The 24,275-nt window shown below is 35.3% G+C and overlaps 2 protein-coding genes across 4 annotated transcripts in view; both read right to left on the reverse strand.

The window, feature by feature from the left end:
• Positions 1–7,988, reverse strand: part of LOC129001013 (poly [ADP-ribose] polymerase-like) — a 28,559-nt gene extending 20,571 nt beyond the window's left edge. The window contains exons 1-8 of the mRNA XM_054428142.1: positions 7,745–7,988; positions 5,768–5,906; positions 4,288–4,460; positions 3,422–3,471; positions 2,647–2,802; positions 1,981–2,091; positions 948–1,035; positions 48–265 (exon numbers count right to left, since the gene is read on the reverse strand). Of these exons, the coding sequence (XP_054284117.1) occupies positions 48–265; positions 948–1,035; positions 1,981–2,091; positions 2,647–2,802; positions 3,422–3,471; positions 4,288–4,460; positions 5,768–5,906; positions 7,745–7,858 (1,049 nt within the window). The 5' untranslated portion in view covers positions 7,859–7,988. The remainder of the gene's footprint in view (positions 1–47; positions 266–947; positions 1,036–1,980; positions 2,092–2,646; positions 2,803–3,421; positions 3,472–4,287; positions 4,461–5,767; positions 5,907–7,744) is intronic.
• Positions 7,989–14,762: 6,774 nt separating this feature from the next.
• LOC129001233 (gastrula zinc finger protein xLCGF3.1-like) lies at positions 14,763–23,433 on the reverse strand. Of its 3 annotated transcripts, none has more exons than XM_054428459.1 (2): positions 23,311–23,433; positions 14,763–21,109 (listed from the first exon to the last, which is right to left on the reverse strand). In XM_054428459.1, exon 2 carries the CDS (start codon positions 20,940–20,942, stop codon positions 20,064–20,066), a length of 879 nt encoding a protein of 292 aa, XP_054284434.1. In that variant the 5' UTR covers positions 20,943–21,109; positions 23,311–23,433; the 3' UTR covers positions 14,763–20,063. The 3 variants fall into 3 exon arrangements, with proteins under 3 accessions (XP_054284434.1, XP_054284435.1, XP_054284436.1); XM_054428460.1 differs by having other exon boundaries at positions 23,227–23,332; XM_054428461.1 differs by lacking the exon at positions 23,311–23,433 and adding an exon at positions 23,245–23,302.
• Between the last annotated feature and the right edge of the window lie 842 nt (positions 23,434–24,275).

Below are 24,275 nucleotides of genomic sequence, written 5' to 3' on the forward strand. Positions count from 1 at the left end.
TGATGTCCAAAATTTTTGTAAAAACCATGTCCACTCATCATACTTACAATTCAGCAAATTTTTCCGCCAGCTGATCGTTGGAAGGGATCTCGAAGGGTTTTCTCTTTGGCTCAGTAGTAACGTTGTCACAAGCCACCCACGCTGTGAGATTACCCTTGCATCTATAGCCTCCGTCAGCCATGCGGTAAATCTGAGGGCCGTTCTTGCACTTTTCACACTCAACTGGCCAGCCAAACGCCATCGCGTCTGCTATTCTCTCAATGTTCTACAGATAGGCAAAGTAACATAGTAGAGACCAGCGTTTAAGCTGCGGTAGCATTGTTAGCACTCTGCTATTCACAACTTTAAAAATACTTCCTTTGTTTTGCAGGCTATAATATTTTAAACCTGTAATATTACCGAATTTTTTTTGATAATGCTTAATGAATAATATTTTTGCTACAGGACTGAGAATTTGTAGCGTTTTTGCTAAAACCAAATTTCATCCCAGCCTATACCCTGGTAGTGACAATTATTTTGATAAAAAAGGATTTCAAACTTAAAAGACAACTAGGTAACAATGTTATCCAAGTGCTAATCTGTTGTTAAGTAGGATATCAATTGTTAATATTGGCCTTAAACTCTCGCAATATGTATACTTTCAATAAATCCTAGTAGAGAGTGGAAAGGTGAGGTGAAGAGGGATGTTAATCAGAAAGGGGTGATAAGGTATGGAAGATAATAGAGGAAGGGAAACTGTGGAAGTATAAGAGAAGATGATAAGGCTTCGCCCAGGCAAAAGATAAACCTAACTTAGCAAAGTGCAATTTCCATATCCGTATACCTCCAGGTACTTGATGTAGTTTTTATTTTATGGATAACCTATGCTAAACAGCACATCTTTTATTTACTTAGGTGTTTAAAAAACTATTTTCACTCTTGGATATGTAAGGATTACTCAAACTCACCGTATGCTGATCCTCTGGTTCCTCATCATTATGGTTCATTATCGCAACAAGTTCTGATCTCGATAAGGACTTCAAGAACTTGGTGTATCTAGATACCAAAGAATCATTAATTGGAGACGAACTGGTGCGGTTATTTGTGTTTAATACAGAATTCAACATTTTACTGAGAACCCAATCTTCAGGTGGGAAGGGACCTAGGACAAAACTGGAAAATGCCAAGACATATAGGGAGAAAACAACTGTTTAGAAGTGTTAATTCAAAACACCCCCACCGCAGCAAACCTGCAGAGTGCAGACCAAGCAAATTTCCATTTGCCTGATTTGATTTTCACTTAAATCTACTTATATTAGGTTTAAATAGTTGCCTACCTAGATTTGCTGCAACAGGGAGGGAAATTAAGTATGTTTTTTTTTGTAAAATCTTAATACACTTAGCATAATATAAATAAACTTGCTAAGTTTAATCAAAATTATATCCATGAACAATCAAACTATAACAGTTTACTTAGGTATTGTCCATAAGAATAATGTGGGAATTTTGAATTTACATTTTTTTAAATTCTCTACATTAATCAATAACCATACAAAAACACTACAATACACTAAATTGTTTGTTTTTTAAAGCTCTTTCAAAATGGTTTGAAGAGAAATCGGAAAATTTTTAGGGATGGACGAGTCCCAAAATTTTGGGAAATTATCAGGAGAAAAATATACCTGATCATCTGGAAAGTGTTATATTTGAATCGGGCCCAAATGCAATTTTCCCGATTTCGCCTTGTCGCGAGTGACGATGAAATATATCACCACAAATGCGAGAGATTTTTCCCAACGGTTCTGCAAACCCTATGTTTTAACGTGGCACTTGTCAGAAAACGACTAAAGAAAAGAAATACGCTGGCGATTTTGTGCAAGTCTATATAGCCAGGATAACTTCACACTTAAATAATATATCTAATAGACAATAATTTCTGCAAGGTACTAGTGACAAGGCAATTAAAAAAAAGACAAAGGCAAGGCAAACACATTTTCTTACTTATAAAGTATGTCTGTTTGTTTCTTCAGTTCCTTCTTCTCTTCTTCATTTACAGGTTCTGCCTTGGTTTTCTTTGGGGCAGGAGGTCCATCAACAGAATCACTCGGCTTCCTAGATAAAAAGAGGAAAAAAGTTATATCAGTAAATAAACCAACTTACATAGTAAAGTGCAATGGACTGAACCATACAAATTTAATATTCAATATCTTACCATGCAGCTTCCTACAAAGATATGTAAATGATACATGTGTAAGCATTTAAACTAAAAAAAATATTCAGGGAGTATTTTAATAGCATGAGATCTCATATAAATGAAAAGGGGAGCAAGCTGGTCAAGTGGTAGAGAGCGGGACTTCGGTCCCAGATGTCCCAGGGTTTAAATCCCGCCAAATTACCAATGGATTTTATCCAAGTGATAATGCCGACACCCCTAGGTCGAGCCGGAAGTAATGTGAAAAACAATCTTGCTCTCGTGCCTAGCGTCCAAGGACAAAATATAAATATGAATGAAGTAACTACAAATCATTTTTTTAGTTGGAAATAAATCTTTTAGACATGGACAGAGAAAGGAACCACATATTTTAACACCTTACATCTTACAATACTACTAATTTTGAAGCAACACACTACAGTAATTGTAAATAAATCTTCTTTTGCGCCACTCACGCCTTGATTGCTGGTAACACCTCCTTAAACTTGGCTTTGTCTTCGTCCTTCAAAGATGTAAATCCATCGAGCTGATCGGCCGACATGAAGAAGCCCAAGTCCTGACGCAGCTTCACAAAACAATCCAGATGATGCCACAACGGGACTCCGCCATACCTGAGATAAATTAAAACCATTACAACAATCTACGTTTAAGGAAAAATATTTTATAGTAACCGTTTTTTTTTTTAGATTATATTTTTAAACAACCAACCTATTTGTGTACACTGTAAGATTAAAATACTTATTTTTTGTAGCTAGTCAATATCCTACATCCAATATTGTCAATGTTTCTAATTTTTCGTAGCTTTTACTTCAAGTCGGCATAGTTGATAGAGGTTTACCCATCCCTTTGGTAGAATCCTGAGAAAAGTCATTAGCTTTTTTAAAGGCTGATCAAAACTGGACCCAGCTGTTCCTCATTATCGGCTTTAAATAAATGACCCTGGCTAATGAAACAGCTGATCCTAGTCAGTAACATAGCTACACGGATCATAGCACATGATTCTACATTCGTCCTTCACTCATATTTGAGTTTTAATTAATTTTTTGTTGCAGCAATTCATCAATGCATGTTTTGTATGAACTTCATTAAAGATACATGGATAATTTCTTATGAGAATGTATGAAAGTTTGATGAGGTTAGATATGTTTCTGAATGTGTAGGCCTAGTCCTATTATTTCAGTCAAAGTAACTTACATCAGTCCTAATATTTAGTTAGGTGGTGCATTTTACCTTCTGCCATCGTCACTATCATAGTCCATCTTAGCTGCTCTCAATTCGCCCTATTAAACATTTAAGATTTTTAGTTACAAGCACAATATTCTAGGAGACTGACAAGTGAGAAATATAATTGATATAGCAGTACAACATAAGAGTTAGTAAGGATGTGTCGATTCTCGATGCCACCAATTCTTTGACATTGGAATCGGCATCAAAAATCAATTGTGAAAGGCAATACCGATACCTGAAACGTCCTCAAAGGTCACGCGATTGAAAAATTAGGTGGCGATGATGAATTCCGTTACCGCTGAGCTATATTTCAGATTTTGTAGCAACCGTGGAAGACGATTAACAAGTCTCCACAATTGTAGGAGATGATCACAAAATTACCTAGAGCTCGGCAGGATCAAAAATCTCAGGTTGGCACACCTCTTGTTATAGTAAAATTTTATTTTGATAATTGTTAGCAAGATTCTTTTTCCTTTAATATGATATCGGTTTAACGTGTTTGGAAGGGCATCCATGTAAATTGTTTAAAATTTTCCTCGACTAGGGTATCTTCTTTTTCTTAAGCTCACAAGGTAATTTTTACAAGTTTAAAATCAAGATCTAAACACAACAAAAGTATTTCAAGAAAGTTCATAAATAAGCCTAGTGTTAACCTTTTGAGGTAGAATGTGATATTGAGAGAGAAGGGTAACTTTTTGGAACATCAGTAATCAACTTATCCTAATAGTAAGAAAATCATGTGTAAAGTGAACTTCAAGCATCCAGGAATCCTGTGGATGGTGATATTCGTTAAGCATATTAAAAACTAAGAAATTTTCAGAAGCATAATCAGTTATGCTACATAAACAATCTGTTTGTTGTATAAATACCTTCATGATGATCTCGTGACATCCGCGGCAAGTGGCTCTGCTGCTTTTTGAGACATCACATTGGAACATCTTTTTAGCAGCTCCACCTTCTGCCCCGCCTGCACGTTTCTTCCCCTTCTTCCCTTTTGTTTGTCCATTTTCAGCTGCTCCCGCTCCATTTGCAATGGCAGTAACTAAATAGAACCAAATATTAGATTGTTAAAAGTTAAGTAAGTTAACTAAGGTTATCTCTGTATTTAAAAACATCTTCATTACTATAACATCTCTTGGACGATTTTTAACAATGTTTGGGCAATGCTGTAGACATGAGGATTTGCTGTCTCTTATTGCCGGCAACAATACGCAAAAATATTTTCATTTGGAATTGTTTTGAAAATATCGAGATCACCATAATATTTTTGGTTATCAACTACAGTAGAACCTCCATCAAATGAACACTTTCAACCAAAATAGTTTGCGAACAAGCATGATAGAACCGTGGGAAAGGAGTTTTATGGGAGACCCTTCACTAAACAAAATATGTTTTTTCCAAACCAATAGCTTAAAAACAAACAATTTACAGGTAGTATTTTGAAGCATGTTGCACATTTAATGAAGACAATATTCTTAACTATATTTTGAACACTAAGTTAAAGGCTAGAAAGCTAAAACCATGGAGTATTTGAAATTTGAAATATTTTACACTATAAGATTTTCGAGGGTGCGTCATGCCGCTTCTTAATAGGTTAAGAGAACTTTATAGGTCCAATAAATGCAATGCACTAGAATAGGGAAATTATTAATACATCTGCCATCCCTTTTACTTGCTAGGAATGTCTTTACTTCAGAATTTTCTATGCATTGAAACCTTCGATGGTTCAAACATTTAAACTGATAAGTAAAAATCTAACTCGTCATCCATTTTATTTAAGTCTAACAATATGAGTCCTACTTTAAGGGAGTCGTTACTAAAAATGACCAATCTTAAAAAAAAAAAGTATTGTTTTATGGTGCAAGTTTTTATAACTTTTGTAACTACATGAATGACATTTTTTACCACACATTGTTTATACTATAAAACATGATATTGTAATAGGATAAATACAATTTCATGCCGAAAAAAAAATAGCCTATATTACATAGGAATTAAAAAAATATATAGGTATATTTATGAAGCCATAACTCATTAAATAATTGAAAAAATATGAGTATTCACAAAAAGTTAGTACTTTTCTTGATCTCTAAAATGAGATATAAAACAATAAAATTGGTTCAGTAGTTAAAAAGTTATAAGAGATTTTAAAACCCATATTTTTCCCCGAAAAAAGCTCAAAAACTCCAAAAAGTATGTAAAAAAATATTTACTTTAACAGTGGTAAACCTTTTTATAAGACTAAATAAACCTAAAAAAGGCTATATGATAATTTTTAAAGGACTTTTATAAAAATCACTAGTTTTAGTAGGGCCTAAGTCCAATAATGTTAGTTTAAAAAATGTTAACCTTTCTCACGAATTTTTTCTTGATCATCCCATTTCAGTGCCTCGAAATGTTCTATGTCGCCAACCGCTTTAGGTCGTTGCTTGGCGAAGAAGCATATTTGGTGGTACCACTTAGGGATCACTCCGTCAAATGATGGTGACTAGACAATCAAACACAGATAATAAAAATAATAATGTTTATACTTTACTTATTATCAATGCCCTAGTAAATGTCAAGAATAGAATGCCTTTAGCTCGGCGAGATGGGTCGATATGATGACACGTTAAGGAACAGCTTCCATAGCAGTGTATTTTTTAAAGCTCATTGAGGACTATCTGCACTGCAGAACTGTTCATTACGAAACAAGAGATATTTGGAATTAACCAAAACCTTACAGAATACAACTAGACCTATTATAACTTAACTTAGTCAGATTCAAATTTTAAAGATCTTAGGGAAAAAAGATTTTTTTTTTTTTAAATACACGTCTGCATTAAAAAATAAGGTTGCCAATGACACAGAAAAAATATACACTTAAAATATTGAAGGATTATAACAGCTACACGACTGATTAACTTTGATGTTTGCCACATAAAATGATTTCTCACTATAGGTAGTCAATGAACCTCTTAATGTTTCATGGATGATTATTTTCAAAAAGGATCTGTCTTCTGTCCAAATCATATTGTTTCCAAAAGTTCACATAAAATTTTGATAATGTTCCTCTAGAACCAATAAAAAATCCAATCACCTAAATTTTTCAAATTTAGAAATTTTGCTTGAAATATTCAAAGGTTGGTTAGGCCTAATATATTTTTTTTCTTTCCCTCATTCACTTCATTAGGTTGATTTAGGTAGGTTGATTTCATATCCAATTGTTGGATCGAGAATTATCCCTTTGTTTGTTTGTCTTTCAATTAATAAAATATCATCTAGACTCTACTAGCTTACATAGTGCTTCCGTCAGAAGAAAGACAATGCACGACTGCACTTTACTTTAGGTCCTACACTCATTCGAATAAAAATATTGTTTATTCAATTGTTTCATTCGATATATCGTTTGTTAGTTAGGTTAGGTTAACCTTACCTAACTAAACCAAACAATATATCGAATGAAACAATCAATTAGGCTATAATCGATATATTGATCGATATTTTCATTCGAATGATTGTAGGACCTAAAGTAAAGTGCAGCCCAATGTACTTCTTCATGCACGTTTCCTATGTAGGCCTAAGTATTATATATTATCTTTTTTGGATGGTGTTTTCTAAAATAGCCTACTTCGTATTTTTTTGTACCTAGTGTTTCTTAGAAGTTCACTTAAAGGACAGAAGCCAAAAGCATGTGCAAGGGTTTCAGTCTCGGCACAGACATGTCTTTATTACACAGTAAAAAATACTCTCACTTAAACTTAATTCGAGCCTGTTTGACATTCTAAATTCAATGTTTACAAATACTCAATGTTTTTAAATTAAACTCTATCTTTAACTGTTTCCAATAGGCTCACACAAACACTGATAAAAACACAAGAGATTCATTCTATAAATAGGAAAGTTACGGTACGGTGTAATAGAGAAACAAATCGGCCTAGCGAGCAATATATTGTGTATCCTAACAATTCAATAGTTACCCTAATTATGAAGATAGTTATTCAGCCGAGTGGTTATAGTGCTCGCCTTCAAACCTGAAGGTCGCTGCTTAGATTCCAAGCGAGTTTCCACAAACTTATCCAGATTCCATTTGTCATTGGGCAATAAAGTAAATTAGCTTAGCTAGCCTATTCATGATGCTAGGTCTATCCAACAAAAAGATCGACATTATATACTAACAAGACCATAAAATAAACCTAAAATACTGCCTCAGGCTAGCCTAGGCTAGGCCTACACCTAAAAACTAAGACACAAAAGAATTCTACGTTTATCTTAATGATTAAGTTTTTGTCTACAGTTTAAGACGGAAGAACAAGACTAGTGATGGGCTTGAGCCAGTAATCCTACCTGAACAACAACAGCTAATCTCAGCGTCTCTTTGGCAATTTTTTGTTTGCATCCTTGACAAGAGCTGCGATCGCTTTTGGCATATTCAGCTCTGTAGGGTAGATGACCACTCATTTCTTGTTAGACTAAAATAAATCAATGGGCCTCTAAAACTTCGTAGCCACCACAATGCTACAATTAAGTCCAAATTTTAAGATAAATTAAGGTTTGATATTAAGTACTGTACCGGTCTACCGGATAACCTCTCTATTAAGGAGTCTTCAATTGCAAATTAGCTCAAAAAATACATATATAATTTTTAGCAACTCGAGTCTACGCACAGACCACTGAGGTCTATGTAGACTCATTTCCATTATATATTAAATTAGTTATTATTCAAGCCGGAGCAAACACTCAACTAGTATTTAAGTTTTTACTTTTATAACTTATAAATTAATTTTACTAGAATTAATTTACGTTAACAATTACTGTATAATGCTTCAGGGCTATATATATTTTTATTTTATTTTATTGAAAAATTGTAAATTTGTATATATTGTGGAAATAAACTGATTTGATTTGATTTGATTTGATTAAGGATGATGGAACATGGAATGAAAACACTAGCTAGGCTAAGGCTACCTACTTCTACTACACTACTGGTACTGGTAGAGTGAGAGTAGTTAGTAGTAGCATACTGAATTTGTAGTGTATTTGTTTTGTTTGTTGTTTGTTGGCGCGAGCGACTTGCAAGCTCGTGCTGAAAAAGGACCACCAACTGTAAAAAAATATTTTTCTACGTCTCTGAGAAAAAGCTTAGAATAATATTTGAGAATTGAACTAGTGGGCGTTCCTCTCTGAGAGAAGAGCAGTTTGCTTTTCTATGGGAGCGCATCAAGGTGCCACCCACGGCCACCTTTAAATACAGGCCGCGACCTGGTAGAATTGGCAACGTCGCAATTGGTGTTGTTTAGTGACAGACGGAGACGTCCCATAAGATAACATGACAGACATATGACATCAGCTCATTAATTCGCACTTTATTGATTTAAATTTAAATTTATGAACATAAATTTATTAAAATATTGAAAGTAAAACATAAAGAATTGAAAACCGAAACAATATGAATTAAAAATCTATAATCTTTACATTTTAATCGGAGTCAATATTGGCATTATGCAGTAACCAATATTTCGTAAATACACAAATACCATTAGCTGCATCCAAACAAAACAGCTGTTACAACACCACATTGCGACGTTTCCACTTCGAAGGCCGCGGTCTGGTGTTAAAGGCGGCCGTGTGCCACCACGTCTACCTGCCACCAAAGACAGGTTGACGTGGTGGCCAGGGAGGCACCTAGACGTGATCGTGCACGACCTCCCGTTACCACAACATGTAATTGTACAGAAAATAGTCAAACGGATTGACGGCCAGTGTACATGGTGGTGGCTGGACGGCATCCGTACATGGAGCTTCACAACAACCCACAGTCTCTGATAAAATTTAGTGGTGACACGTTTGTCATGGTGGTGCCTAGACGGGAGTGTGCTCGACAACCCGCCACCGCGGATGGATTTGTGGTGGCACATAGAAGGGTACTGTACCTTCACGTCAACCCGCCACCTCGGTTTTTTGTAGTAGTGCCTTGAAAGCGACCCATTTCTTTGTTTCTTCTAGGTAAGGGTATCACGAAATTTTTCAAAGTCTAGACTCTTTGACATTTTTGCACACCTTTAAATTTTCTAAGTCCATAATATTGTTTTAAAAATGCTTATATCTCGAAAACAGCTTGAGATACGGAAAAACGGTTAAATTTCTGGTACACTACGTGGGTATCAACTTTTGATTATAAACAATAATACAACATAAAAATATCAAAAATTCGAAAAAAAAGATTTAACATTACTTTATATGGGTACAAATAACGGTTATCACGAAATTTTTCAAAGTCTAGACTTTTTGACATTTTTGCACACCTTGAAATTTTCTAAGTCCATAATATTATTTTAAAATCCTTTTATATCGAAAACTTCTTGAGATATGGCAAAATAGTTAAAAGTCTGGCAATAAATATTTCTGCTGCGCTATGGAGCACATAGCACTCGTTTAAGGGAAGCAGTCGCATCGTTAACTCGATGGATGGCAAACGGGATAGTAAACTGGAACTCGATCAGAGCTCTGTTAGCTAGAAGAGGATTAGCACTGAACAAACACCCTGGTATTCGCCCAATAGGAGTTGGAGAAGTTTTGCAGAGACTATGTGCAAAAACCATGGCTTTTGTAACAGGTGACGATGTTCAAGAAATATGTGGATCTGACCAACTCTGCGCCGGAACGAAAGCTGGAATAGAAGGTGCTATACATACTATGACGGACCTATTCAATGAAAAGAACCAAAATTGTATTTTACTTGTAGATGCTTCAAATGCGTTCAACGCCTTGAGCAGGCCTTTAACTCTGTGGAATGCTAGGGTGCTTTGGCCTCGTTTCCTATTCAATACATACCAAGGCTATGCAACCATTATGTTTAGAGGAAGCAATAAAATCATCCTTAGTCAAGAAGGAACCACTCAGGGAGACCCTTTAGGCATGCTAATGTATGCAATTGGCATATTACCTTTGGTAAAAAAACTAAAAAGCCTAAATTGGAAGCAAAACTGGTACGCTGATGATTCTGCATGTTTCGGTGAAATACTTAAAGTTAGAGAATGGTTTAACGCTTTACGTGTTGAAGGGCCAAAATGGGGGTATTACCCAGAACCCAAGAAAAGTGTATTGATAGTAAAACCTGAATATAAAGAAAAAGCAGAAGAAATTTTCAGAGACCTACAAGTGCAAATTGTAACATCGTACAGGTTTTTAGGGGGTATTATTGGTAGCTCAGAAGAAAAGAAGGAATTTGTGAAAGAAAAAGTAAAAAAATGGGTTGATTGTATAAAGAAATTTGGCATAGCTGCACATAAAAGTCCTCAAGCAGCGTATACTGCCTTTACTAAGTCATTACAAAATGAATGGGCATTTCTCCAAAGAGTAACAGAGGGATTTAGTGAAGAATACGAAGATTTAAAAACTGCCATACATCGCCATTTCACTCCCAACCTTTTCGAACAAGAGATTTCTGAACTTGAACATGACTTGTTCTCTCTCCCTACTCGTTTTGGAGGCTTAAATATTCAGGACCCGACAAAGAACGATGGTATTTCATTTGAAGCATCAAAACAATGCACAGAAAAATTAATATTAGCCATTAAAAATGGACAACCATTAAAGATTAATGATCATGTATCAACACTACAAGATGTAATAAAGAAGAGAAAACTAGAAAAAGACATGTTGGCTAAAGCAAATAATGAACGAATTATGGAATTACTTCCTGAAAGTCAAAAGAAGCCAATACTTAGAATTGTAGCAGGGAATACTAGCCAATGGTTAACTGTGACACCATGTGCATCTGATCATACGGATTTGTCCCCGGATCAATTCAGAGATGCTTTGTCAATTCGCTATGGCCGCACACTAAGAAATTTACCAGTACGATGTGATGGTTGTGATCAACCTATGAATCTAACACATGCATTAAATTGTAAAAAAGGAGGATTGATCAAACATGGGCATGATCAACATCGAGACCACTGTGCTGCGATAGCAAATATGGCATGGAAAGGGGTTGAAGTCGAGCCTATTATGAGAGAAGCTGACCCTGCAAACAATGTGCCTGCTTTAAAAGCTGATTTTAAAGTTAATGGTATTTGGGAGGCTGAGAGAGTAGCGTTTTTTGATAATCGCATTGTTAATGCTGACGCTCCCTCTTACGCCAACCAAGAATGGGGAACAATATCTCGAAACCATGCCATTCAGAAACACAATAAATATGACAAAGCAGCCGAAGACATCAGAGGAAGCTTCACACCATTAATATGTTCCACGGAAGGAGTCCCCCACAAAGAATATGAAGCGTTTCAGAGGAGAACAAGCGAAGCCCTGGCTGTAAAATGGAGAAAACCATACTCCCAAATTATCGGATGGTTGAGGATCCAAAGCCAGCTTTCCATCATTCGAGCAGTTTCGCTAAGGCTACGGGGAACTAGACGAAAAATTCGAAGCATTCAATTTGAAGATGGTGCCGCAATTCCCCCATTGCTGCTCTATTGAGCTTTCATTTTATTTTTTTAAACATTTATATTTGATTGAAAATCATAGTCATATGTTGAATTGTTTGAAATGTATAAATAAAGTTTTATTGATTAATATTTTAGCAAACTAATGAAAAACTTAAATATTAATCACTATCACACATTTTCTACAACTAAGGCTGCAATTGTGGAGAGGTTCCAGAGAACTTTAAAGAATTTGCTATATAGGGAATTTAGTGCTCAGGGGAGTTATAAATGGTTGGATTTACTTCCAAAGTTAATTAGAAAATATAATAATAAAGTGCATAGATCTATAGGAATGAAGCCTAACCAAGTGAGTATTAAGAATAGTAAATATGTGCATGAGAGGTTGACTTCTAAAGTAGTGCAAGTTAAAAAGCCAAGATATAAGGTGGGTGATAGTGTGAGGATTTCCAAGTATAAACATGTTTTTAGTAAAGGATATACTCCAAATTGGACAGGTGAGCTATTTACAATAGCAGAAGTTAAGAATACAAAGCCTGTGACTTATATCTTGAAAGATGAAAATGGTAATATAATCAGGGGAGGCTTCTATACAGAGGAGTTGTTAAAGACCAAGTATAAAGACATGTATTTGGTAGAGAAGGTAATTAGAAGGAAGGGTGATTTATTATATGTCAAATGGCTTGGATTCCCAAGTAGCCAGAACTCATGGATTTCCACTAAGGATGTCCAAGGGAGCGCGCCATGAGCCGGGAGCGCGCACGAGTTCGCGTACAAACCTCGCACTGTCAAGTTGATGATTTTGAGAATATACATGTGAATGCATGTGGATTTGAAATAGTAATGGAGTTGTACAATGGTATTGAACATTTATATAGGCTTTTATAGGCCGAGAGCTGGATTTTTAAAAAAGTGGTCAAAAAAAGCTCACCATGTTATTCTTATGGGGAAAACGTGCCTAAAGTGGCGTCTCTTTGCCATATTGCCTCTACTCTACATTTACACTTGTAAGGGTCAATAAATATAAGAAATAGCTTTTTTAGCTTAATATCGAATATATTTATGGGGAATAAGTAAGAAATAAGGTTTAACAATTATATAGGGATATTTAGGCAAAGATCAGGATTTTTGGATTTGGTGGCCAAAAAATGATCCCATGTTATTTCTTATGGGAAAATGTGCCCCAAGTGCCTTTAAACCGGCATATTGCCTCTACTGACAACAGGTAGTATCTTGGAGAGGTAGAAACTCCTCTCTTCTGTCTGTGAATCATATGGTGTTCCTCAAGGCTCCATTTTGGGCCCATTTCTGTTCCTTGTGTCTATAAATGACTTGTACTACATGTGTCTGGTAGAGCCATATTTTATGCCGATGACACAACCCTGTTTGCTAAGGATCCCATCCTCAGTATTTCTAGATCTAAGGTTGAAAGCCTTCTTGTCATGGCCACCTCATGGTTCAATGATAACAAACTTGTTTTGAATGAGTCCAAAACCCAATCAATGACCTTCAGTCTAGACATGGCATGTGAAAAGACTGGACCTGTGAAGTTATTGGGCTTCACTCTGGACCCACACCTCACCTGGGGAGACCACATAGAGTTGGTGTGCGGTAGGCTGGGGAATTCATTCGAGCCTCTTATTTTGCCTTTTTCCACTCCGTCATTATTTACGGAACCAGGCTCTGGGGCCATTCTTCTGGTGTAAGTAAAATTCTAGTGTTGCAAAAGGAGGCTGTCAGGGTGCTGAGTGGAGCCCAGTACCTGGAACACTGCCGTCCTCTGTTCCAACAAAACTGCATCATGACTGTATACAATGTATATATCTTTCAATGTCTTTTAGAAATTAAGGCAAATGAAGTGTACCTTTTGAGAAACAACCAAGTACATAACTATGCCACAAGAAATTGTTTAAATGTTTTTGCACATAGACACAGGCTGAGCAGAGCAATTAAATGCTTCCCTGTTTCAGGTTACAGATTTTTCAACCACCTAGTAGCCATAAGGGACTTGCCTATTTCAAGGTTCAAGGCAGTAATGAAGGACTGGTTGATAGAAAACCCTTTTTATGACCTGACTGAATTTTATAAAGTAGGACTGCTAGTTTTGTTATAGGTAAGGCTCATGCACTGACTGCCTTGCATGGCTATTTTCTTGCCTGTTTTTTTCATGGTTTTGCTACAGTTTTGCTTTGCAAGGTTTTATTTGTTTCCTGATTATTATATTTATCTAACTTGCATTTATTTGTGAATCAAGAGATGGACTATTTATTATTTTTTGTATTGTAAGTGACTTAGCCTATTGCTTTTGCTTAATAACCAAATAAATCATTGAATGAAAGTTTTACTTATAAATAAAAAATAGTCCAATAAAATAAAATTATAAATGCCTCAAAATTCCAACAAAAGATGTACAGTTAAGAAGTAATCGCATTAAGCAAAATCTTTGATAAAAAGTTAATGTCACCAGAGGGTTTCGATCTGGATACCTCATGAACAGCCAGTCATGTAAGCTATACACTATGCCACGAACACTGATGGATTCCAATTGTATTATTTGTACAGTTCGGATGTTTTGTTCCGATTTTAATAGAGGTCTCGTCAGATTTGTTTATGATCAACTGGATAATTTAATCGCTGTTAAATAATTTAGTTGCAATTTAAAGAAATGTGTGCTACAAACATTTCATTTACTTGGTTGAAATGAAATATTTACTATTTGAATTTGAGTTGGTGTAACTATTGCAATGGTAAAAAGCAAGAAAGCCTGGACCATCTAATTTGATATACTAATAAGAAAACTGAATTAACACTGTTCTGGTGCTGTATTTCTTGAGCAATCATTGAAAGAGCCGATTTGCAAATTATGGAAACGTAGGAAATTCATAGTGAAATGAAAAAAAAAACACATTTTCCATTAAATTTTAATGAGAAGGCCAAAAGACAAAATTAATCAAAGTTTACCAAACACATAACATTTAACACTAAACATTTCTTCAAAATTCCCCCAAAATCACAACCATAATTTCATCAAATGTAAAAAACATCAAAAGTTTAACTTCATTTGAGTCTTGGACTGGCTATAATTAAAACTTTACATGACGGATTCCTAAAAGTAATTTCCATTAATGCTACAAATCAAAAACAAAATTATTAAAATGTCAACATGTTATACAGCATCAAATAATTATCATCAGTCGTACAAAAAAATAAATTTTCATGAAATTAGTGCATGGCAAGTCACACCATAAAATATAGGCAAGTCAAAATCATACCAAACAATTTAGCCAATCTCTCACACACATAGTAGCATAATTCGATACTAGTTGTGAGTACAGTACATCAATTCTTATAACAGGTTAATTCATTAATGTTGAAGTCCGTTCACAAGATTAAGGCGGTTTGAGGGGGAAGTTCCCCACCTCTGACTTTGGCAAACCTCAGCTGTTGAGCTATTTTTTTGAAGGTAGGATCAAGTGGAGGGAATATATTTTTGTAAACGAGGTATACGGTATATTACTGAATACAGTACATCAATGAACAGTGGCGTAACTAGAACATGGCTTTGGGGCGGGGGGAATGAATGAGCTCAAGATCTGCACTCATGCGGGGGGTTTGGGAGTATGCAATACACCTCAGTAGTTAAGAGAGGGTTTCGTAATCGTAAAATAAAAAAAAATAGAAATCCAAACTCGCGTTTTCAGGCATTTCAGAATCACATTCAAAAGAACTAAAAAAATCAACCCAATTGAGGCTGTCTCTGGCCGGTCGGATTCAGAAACACAGAAGATAGTGTTTCTTGACTAAGAAGTACCACTATTGGTAAACACACGTGTTTGTCTTGTACCGACCGACTGCGTATTCGCAACTTACTACCGTTTTTCCAAGTTTTAGACTCCCCTCCCGACAGCCCTGACACCATACCGGATAATAACACACAATACACAACATTTTACGAAATAACATCAAAACGCATTTCAGAATGACATGGCTTATTTAATAATCTAGAAGTCTTAACCTAACAGCTGTCTGACATCTGCTTAGTGCTTGCCGTGCATGCCTGCAGTTAAAATTAGTTTACTTATACAAATCATTTTAGGGTTCTTGGGGGGCCCCCCGGTTCTATTCCCCTCATCCCCACCATAGTTACGCCACTGTCAATGAACAACGTCATTAGGCTGAAATAAACGTTGTTATTTGAAAACAAAATTAAATATAAAAAATTCTTCATAGGATTTGAATAAATGTGTAAAATTGACTGGGAAAGCTTTGATCTAAAAAAACTTCTGTTTTATGAATTAATTTTTTTATGGTTACACATTTCAAATTCTTTGGACAGCAGATTCACTTTTAAAATCTATGACTTGCCTTTACAAAATTGTGAAAACCCTAAAACAAACAAGAAATAATACTAACTAAATAAAAATCGTAAAATTTTTCTATAAAATGTCACCTATTCCTAGTGTTTCTAAAACCAAGTGACATAATTATTAATGGGAATATAACTATTCCAATCAATCAACTGGACAAACAATAACTCTATAAGATCACATGTATACACAAAAGGGTAATGAAAGAGGTTAAAACATAAAATAGCCAGTTATGTTTAGTGTTTTAATGGTTTTACTCATTTAAACATTTTTGTTACTCAATTTGACAAAAAAAGTTTTTTCCCCATTTCCATATTAAGTTTAAAACAATTTGTTGGATGCATACAAAAGTACATAAACTTACAAACATTGCCATTTGAAATAAATAAGTACTTAAAATGATTTATTAATTATTTATTTTAAAAGTTATATACCGGTACTTAAGTTGAGCAAAATTATAAGTCTAGGCTTGATAATGTCACATTCTTTATAGGGTAACTTCTTTAGTTGGCAATATCAGTTCATGTGATGATCAACTCACATGTGTTTCGTGTTTGAACTCTAGCAAAAACTAACTGGTAACTTAAGTAATTAAATTGAGTGATGTATAAGCAGTTAAAGTCAGCATTATGCGTTGTTAATAAAAAATTAAACCTAAGCATGGAATAATTCCATACAGTTATCACATAATTATGCAAACGTGATGAATTTTTTGTTTATAAAACTAAAATATAGGATACACTTCGTATTTTTCAGGAAACTCCTTAGGCAAAGGATGTCAAGATTATGACAACAGCTAAGACAATACACCTTAAATCACAGCAATAGCATATAAAACACAAATTTCACTAGACTATATGGTCTCTGGACTAACAAACCTAAACCGGTAACTTTTGGATTTTTTAATAACCACAAAATTCAACAAAGGTGCTAAAGATTTTTTTGTTGCTTAATATGTAGGCTATAAACCCCAAATACTATCCTCATATATACCCCATACTAACCCCATATACTAAATATATGGCTAGTTTGAGTACGGTATTCTCTACTTTTCATTTACCAGTGCCTCAGGCCATTACGTGGGACATACTAACGTTCCACCATGGTACGACCATCCTAATCTTGATTCACATTTAGTAATATTAAAAGCCAGTGTAATATTTGACAGGGATAGCATACTTTTAAACAATCTATCATTTTACACATGGACCGAAAGATGTGACCAATTAAAAAAGCTAGTGATAAGTCACCATATTTTACCACAAAATAATTTTTTGAGCAATCCCAAATTCAAGACTTAACAAGTTAAATCTTGCAATGGTGCAGAAAATAAAATTGAAACTGGTCAATCAGATGGCACACGTTTATTACTACGTGTTTTACAAAGTTGTCAGTAACAGTATTTCATTGCAACTTGTTGTACCACATTTTCCTTAGTGATATGCAACTAAAATGCCTGTCTAATTAATTAATACACTAACACTTCATGATATTTTTTTGTGCTAAAATCAATGACTGGTTTTTTTAGGGCATCCAAATTAACAATTTGCAGTTAATAGCTAACCATTTACACCACAATTTACAGCAACCCGACCTTCTTTAGTAAACCCAAGCATCTTTAGTAGTCTACTAACTGATCTCCAATTTTGTAAAGCTCATGACAAATAAGCTGGCACTTGGCGTAGCGTGGGTAGTGTAGGCGGGGTGTGGGTGGAAGTAAGGAAAAGACCGGTCTGCAAACATTTCTGCCCACTCATGGGGTTGACTCCCCGTGTTTCACGTACTGAGCGCCTTCAGGAGGGTCGCGAGGACAGATTTGACGCAACCCGCATATGATGTTTTTGAACTAGATACTAGTAGCGATTGGTCAAGTACCAGCTTAGGTGTCACGAGCTGTATGTAGCCTAACCTTAATCATAGTTGATAAACATAACAAAGAAATTGAAATTCACAAATGTATTGTTTTTAAACACTTCTATTAAGGGGAACTGTATTTTGTTAATGAAACTACTCAACCAAAGGATTCCTAAATTTCTCAAGTAGACTACAAAATGAAAACTGATTTATGAACACCAATAAAATCCCAAGACAGAAAAAACACTTTTTTAACTCACAGTCACAGCTATCTAGAACGATGTTACAGTAAGTGACATCATAATTATTACAAGTAAGAATCTTATATACCAAAGTAACCTTCCTAAAACATGTGATTTTTTCACCAGTCACAATAGTTAGTCGGAAACTAATATCTGTTGATTGCTGATCCACTACACATTATATGTGTCACCTTCCATGATATTATTCTCTGTCATTAATTTAACATAAAAAAACTTTTGAGTCCACACTCAAGTGACTACATAAGTGATACAAAGGCTTCACTTTCTATTCAACGCCTTAGGAACACAAAAAAAGTTTGTGAACGCCCGAAGATAAACTAATGAGCAACCATTCGTTTCAGGACTGAAACAGATAATATTTTTAGTCTGCCGTAGTTTGACTTAAAATAATAGCTAATAAATAAGAATTTCATAAAACCTTCATGCCGAGTTTAGGAAGTCCACAGTATCTTAGGCTGATAGTAAAGCCGCGTTTACACTGTGCAACTTGTTTAATAAACTTCTGTTGTACAACCAAATTATAGTAATTGGTTTGACCATGTTTAAAAATGCAATGAAAAATATTAAACAAGTTGTACAACAAACGTGTTGTAGGCTACAACAAAAAACTGTGTTTTACAACAAGTTGTAGCGTTCCTGACCCGTGTCGAAAAGATCAAAGGAAATTTGTGTTTTATAAACTTTTGTTGTCCACAGGAAACGTCCAACTTGTTTACCAAAAATGGGTACCGCTATATGGGCTCTAGTCTATACTAGTAGTCTAGATCAGTTAGTTCGCTTCCTGCAGTAGCCTAGACAACACGTGACAATTGTTGATAGCAGGTCAGCAATAGAGTGGTGCCTGGCTGACATGTTTCAGCTCATAGAACAGTATAGACACAGAAACATTCTGTGGGATGCACCGTTGGATGATTATAAATGTAGACACAAACAATATGACGCTTGGGCTGAATAGGATAATATGTTTGAAATTCCAGCCTGCAAGTGTGAAAAGTAAATGAGAAAGTTGATAAGCCAATTCAATCGGAAGTGCAAGTCGGGCAGAGGAGCGGAAGAAATACTGGAATTGCCTCCCTCAACGATGTGTTTTTCTTCTTGATTCTTTCTCCTACCAGCAAAATCAAGTAGGCCTACACTCTGCACTTGTCATTCTTAAAAAAAATGTAAAACTAGTCCTCAATTTATTTATTTATTTCAACGGAAACTACCAGTTTATAAAAAATACATGAGAAATTACGTACATGCAACAAGATACAGAAGAAAAACATATATGGATGCGTAAGAAGCTGACATGATGATGAGATTTCAATGATAATGTTTTGCGATTCCCCAGCCAACAAAATATTTATCATCTCATTCAAAATCTTTAACATTTTACTGCCACTGTACTTAATCCTAACCTGCAGTGAAGGACGTACACAAATGCTTTGCTCTTTCCTTCTACCACAGGCAATCCCAACACAAGCAGCAGCTGCCAAGAACAGATCCTCGTCACTTGAAGCATCAAGGTGACTGAAGGTTTTCGAGCAAGCTACTGTTAAACACGTTTGATAATTGTTTTTGGCACATACAACTTGAAGTACAATTAAAGTTGTATAAACACAAGGTCAAGTTTATAAAACAAGTTGCTTAGTGTAAACGCGGCTTAAACACAAACTATTCAGCTCACAGACTACTACCATTGTATAGTAGGCTTACTGTACTTACCGTTATGGCACTCCAGTCAGTTTCAGTTTCAATGTTTCTTCAACATATGCCTTTCCAGATACTCTTTTCGACAGAAGGACTTGGGACACGCAGTACACGGGTACGGTCGTTTGCTACTGTGAATCATCATGTGGGCGTTCAGGTTACCGACTTTAATGAAGGCTTTACCGCAAACACCGCAAGCGTGAGGTTTTTCCCCTCGGTGGCCCAATAGGTGATTTTTCAAATCCCCGCTCTGCATAAACGTTTTCTCGCACAGCGTACACTTGAACGGGCGTTCGCCGGCGTGAATCACCAAGATGTGTCTCTTTAGGCTAGCGGCCGTACTAAACAGTTTTGCGCAGGTCGCACATTTGTACGGTTTCTTCTTCGTGTGCAACACTGAGTGAATCTTCAACCCATCGCTTGTACTGTAGCCTTTATTGCACACTGAGCATTCAAATGGCAGCCGCTGGCTGTGAGTAACAATGTGACTGATCAATCCTTGCTTGGTTGTGAAGCCTTGGTCGCAATGGTCACACTTGTATGGGCGCTCCCCGGTGTGAATGAAAGAGTGAGTCTTCAAGCTCGCCTGAGTTGACAGCTGCTTGCCGCAGACGTCGCAACGGAAAGGCCTCTTGTCCGGAGGTAAATGAGTCAAAAGGTGCGTTTTCAAAACTGCGCTGAAGCAAAATGATTTTTTACAAAGAACGCATTCAAACAACCGTCTACCCGAATGAACCACCGAATGCTTTTGCAGTTTCAACCCAGATGTGAATGACTTGTTGCAAACGTTACATTGGTAGTTTTTTTCTCCTGTATGGATTAGGAAGTGAGAAGTCAATTCTTTGCTTTGGGTGAACTGCTTTTCGCACACGGTACATTGAAATGGCCTCTTCGTTATCTCACTTGGTTGACTAGATTCCATTTGAGACGTTCGTCAGTAGGTCTAACTTTTCAGTATATACTATTTGGCAACAATTTTTAGTTTATTTTCCTAGGTCGGTTAACATTTGATTTTTCAGCAGTTTTCATTCTTTGATTTTCTTGCAATATTCTTCTCTTTGTTTGACATTATGTTGCTTTTGGTATGATCTGAAAGCAAAGTATTAGACAGGTAAAGGTATGAGACAATGAGTACCGCATATTGGATCAATAATATTAAAAAGCGATTTAGTACTATAATCAATAAAATAGAAACTATTATATGGCATATTACCTATATGGGACAAAATTGTAATCTGAAGAATGAATTAAAGGGGTCTTTTAAGACCTCGGTAGTCAATGTCTTAATATAGCTTGCAATTTCATCCTTAAAAGCTTCAGATTGTTCAAGCTCTAAAATCAAAAGATGGCGAGTTACGCTTAGCTTTTTGTCAACAGCTACTGACTAAAATCAATGGTAACACTAACTTCCTTAAAAATGTTTGGATGTCTAATGAGGCCCAATCTATATATAAAATATGGCAAGCATGATATTTGTCGGCAGAACTCCTCCATGGTTTCTCAACCGATTTTGTTAGTTTAGGGCTCATTGGAAAGATCTCATTGAGTATATGTCATATAAGATCTTACATGTTAAAAAAGTCCCCTCGGCTCTGCCCCATTAAAGTTCCAATGTTTACCTTTTTTATTTACATAGGTTCAAGCTATTTCTGTTAACAGCTGGTAATAATTGTAGGCCTACCTATAAGTTTACGTTGTAATGAAAACAATCTTTTTGTGATTACATGGCTAAATTATTTTTTTATTATTTTGTTTCACTATTGCCGGCTTTTTTAATAGGCCTACACACTTCTTTAGTACCGGTACTCTTCTCTGCTTTTTTAAAGACTTGCCACAGCGTCGTCGGACAAATATGACCGGTAGTCGTAGCAGTATTTAGCTGGATGCCTATGTAATAGGTAGTCTGCTGTCCGGATTAGGTTAGGGCCTAGTTATTGATTATAGTACTAAATCGCTTTTTAATATTATTGATCCAATATGCGGTACTCATTGTCTCATTACCGTTGAAGTGACACAACCGGTTTAGAGAAATTTATTTTCTTAATGAAACTACAAATAAAGAATATTTTGATTTTTAATTTGAAATTAGGCCTATAGCTGGCAGGTTAGGTTTGGTTCCAATTTAGACCAACTGTGTTAGTTCTAATTGTCTAATTTCAAGTCAGCTCCATTTTTTGATAGAACGGTCTAGAAACATCAATAAATTAAGGTTTAAGTTACCCAGATGAATCCAAAACTAAAGGTTTTATCCAAACGAAAATGGCCCACATGGCATACAGCAGGTCAAGTTATTGGTAAAAATACGACTTTAAACAAATTTCGAGAAAGGATTTGAAAATAAATAATTCATTTAAAAATGTTTTCACTTGGGAAAAATAAATGTGTGTAGGCCTAGGTATATTGACGGCTGCACTTTACTTGACGTCCTACACTCATTCGAATGAAAATATCGATCGATATATCGATTAATCGATTGCTTCATTCGATATATCGTTTGGTTAGTTAGGTAAGGTTAACCTAACCTAACTAACCAAACGATATATCGAATGAAAGAATCGAATGAAAATATCGAATCGAAAAAACCAATCGAATGAGTGTAGGACGTCAAGTAAAGTGCAGCCATATTGACTAACTTACCTAAGTTATTTCCTGACTAAGTTAACTTAAATGTGCAAAATAGACATTTTAGATTCTCAGGGCACCCATTTTATATCTTAATTCTTGAATTTGAATACGTTATCCTTATCCTAGAATATTTTACATTGGAAAGTCAAAGGTAAAGCAAAATTTAGATTTGTTCGTTTTGGTTGAATATATTTGTAGATCCTAAGCTTCTGTAGAGGCCCATAGGGTCGGTCTACATCGAGTTAAGTTAAAGGTACAATTAATTTAGTTGGATTAGGCTAAGCCTATGTATTTTATTTATTGCTACTGGCTATAATGACTAACAGGGATCTAGTTTTAAATAGGCTATTGAAATGATTTTGGGATATATAGATGGATGATTAAGATTATTTCTTGGACTGAATCAGCTTTAGACTAGCTTACTGGTTTATACCCTGAACGGTCCTCGTTTAACACACACTACTAACTTACTTTGCACTAAAGGGAGTTTTAAGTTGGAGATCTTTTAAAAAGTACCTACCCAAAATCGTTTCTCAAAATAACCTGTGCATTAAACCTTGGCAATTCAGCCTAAACCTTACCTCAAAATATGTCCGTACAAATGAATTCAAAAAAAGAAAGCTTACTTTACACACATTCAGCAATATTAAGGTAAAATTTCCTACCTTGATGTTTACTTTACCATCGAACATAAGTATTAAGTAAATACAAACACCAAACACCTAGTCTAAAATGATAACAATTTCAGCTGTTTTGTTGTTTGTCAGACAGCCATAGAGCAGAGCGCTTGAGCGCTATCAGGCACTAATCACCTCATCGGTAAAAGTCCAAGTTAACAACGTCTGAGAACAAAAATGCTAACATTGACATCGGAAGTGTATCAGCGATGTATATAAAAACTCTTTGCACGTGTTTTAATATTTTATTATTTAAAACACATTATAATTTCATATTTGTGATCATTTTACTTGAGCCATTAAAAACCCCGATGATTAACGCTCCTTTCACACAATACAATTTTTGCCGTACCCGTACAGATAATTGTGTTTAGACGTAAAAGGTGTAGGTTTTATCGGATGACAAAAACTGATTAGTGTAAAAAGAGGTAGGTCACTGAGCTTATAATTCATAAAATTCATTATTTAGTTTGTTTAGTTTTAAAGGAGTAAGTTATCATTGGTATGGTTTTATTGAGGCAGCATTGTCTATTTTTAATTTTAGTTGTTAAGATTGACATGACATGCAATTTTTGTAATTGTTATTTTTGTTTAGTAAATGATTTGTAATTGAGTTAGTGAATAACTGTGTGGCAGCACTCCTGTACGACTAACAAACTATTGCCTTGGTCCATGTCTATTGTGACCAGTGACGTTGAGACACATTCATCTAGCTGCACAGTCAGAAAACCGCTTGCATTAGTGTTGATAATGTGAAAGAAACCTATAGACTCTAGACACTCTTTTTTGTATTTACGAAAAAATGGGTTACTGGAATATGACTATATTGATACTGCTTAAAATGTACAGATATATATTTTTAATTCATACAGTTTCGGTTTTAAATTCTGTATGTTTAATTTTCAATATTTTCATAATTTTATGTTCATAAATTTAAATCAATAAAGTGCGAA

This window comes from Macrosteles quadrilineatus, unplaced genomic scaffold (assembly GCF_028750875.1).
Source record: "Macrosteles quadrilineatus isolate MER2022 unplaced genomic scaffold, UCM_ALF_1.0 Scaffold_8__2_contigs__length_117827958, whole genome shotgun sequence".
Classification (NCBI taxonomy): Eukaryota; Metazoa; Arthropoda; class Insecta; order Hemiptera; family Cicadellidae; genus Macrosteles; species Macrosteles quadrilineatus.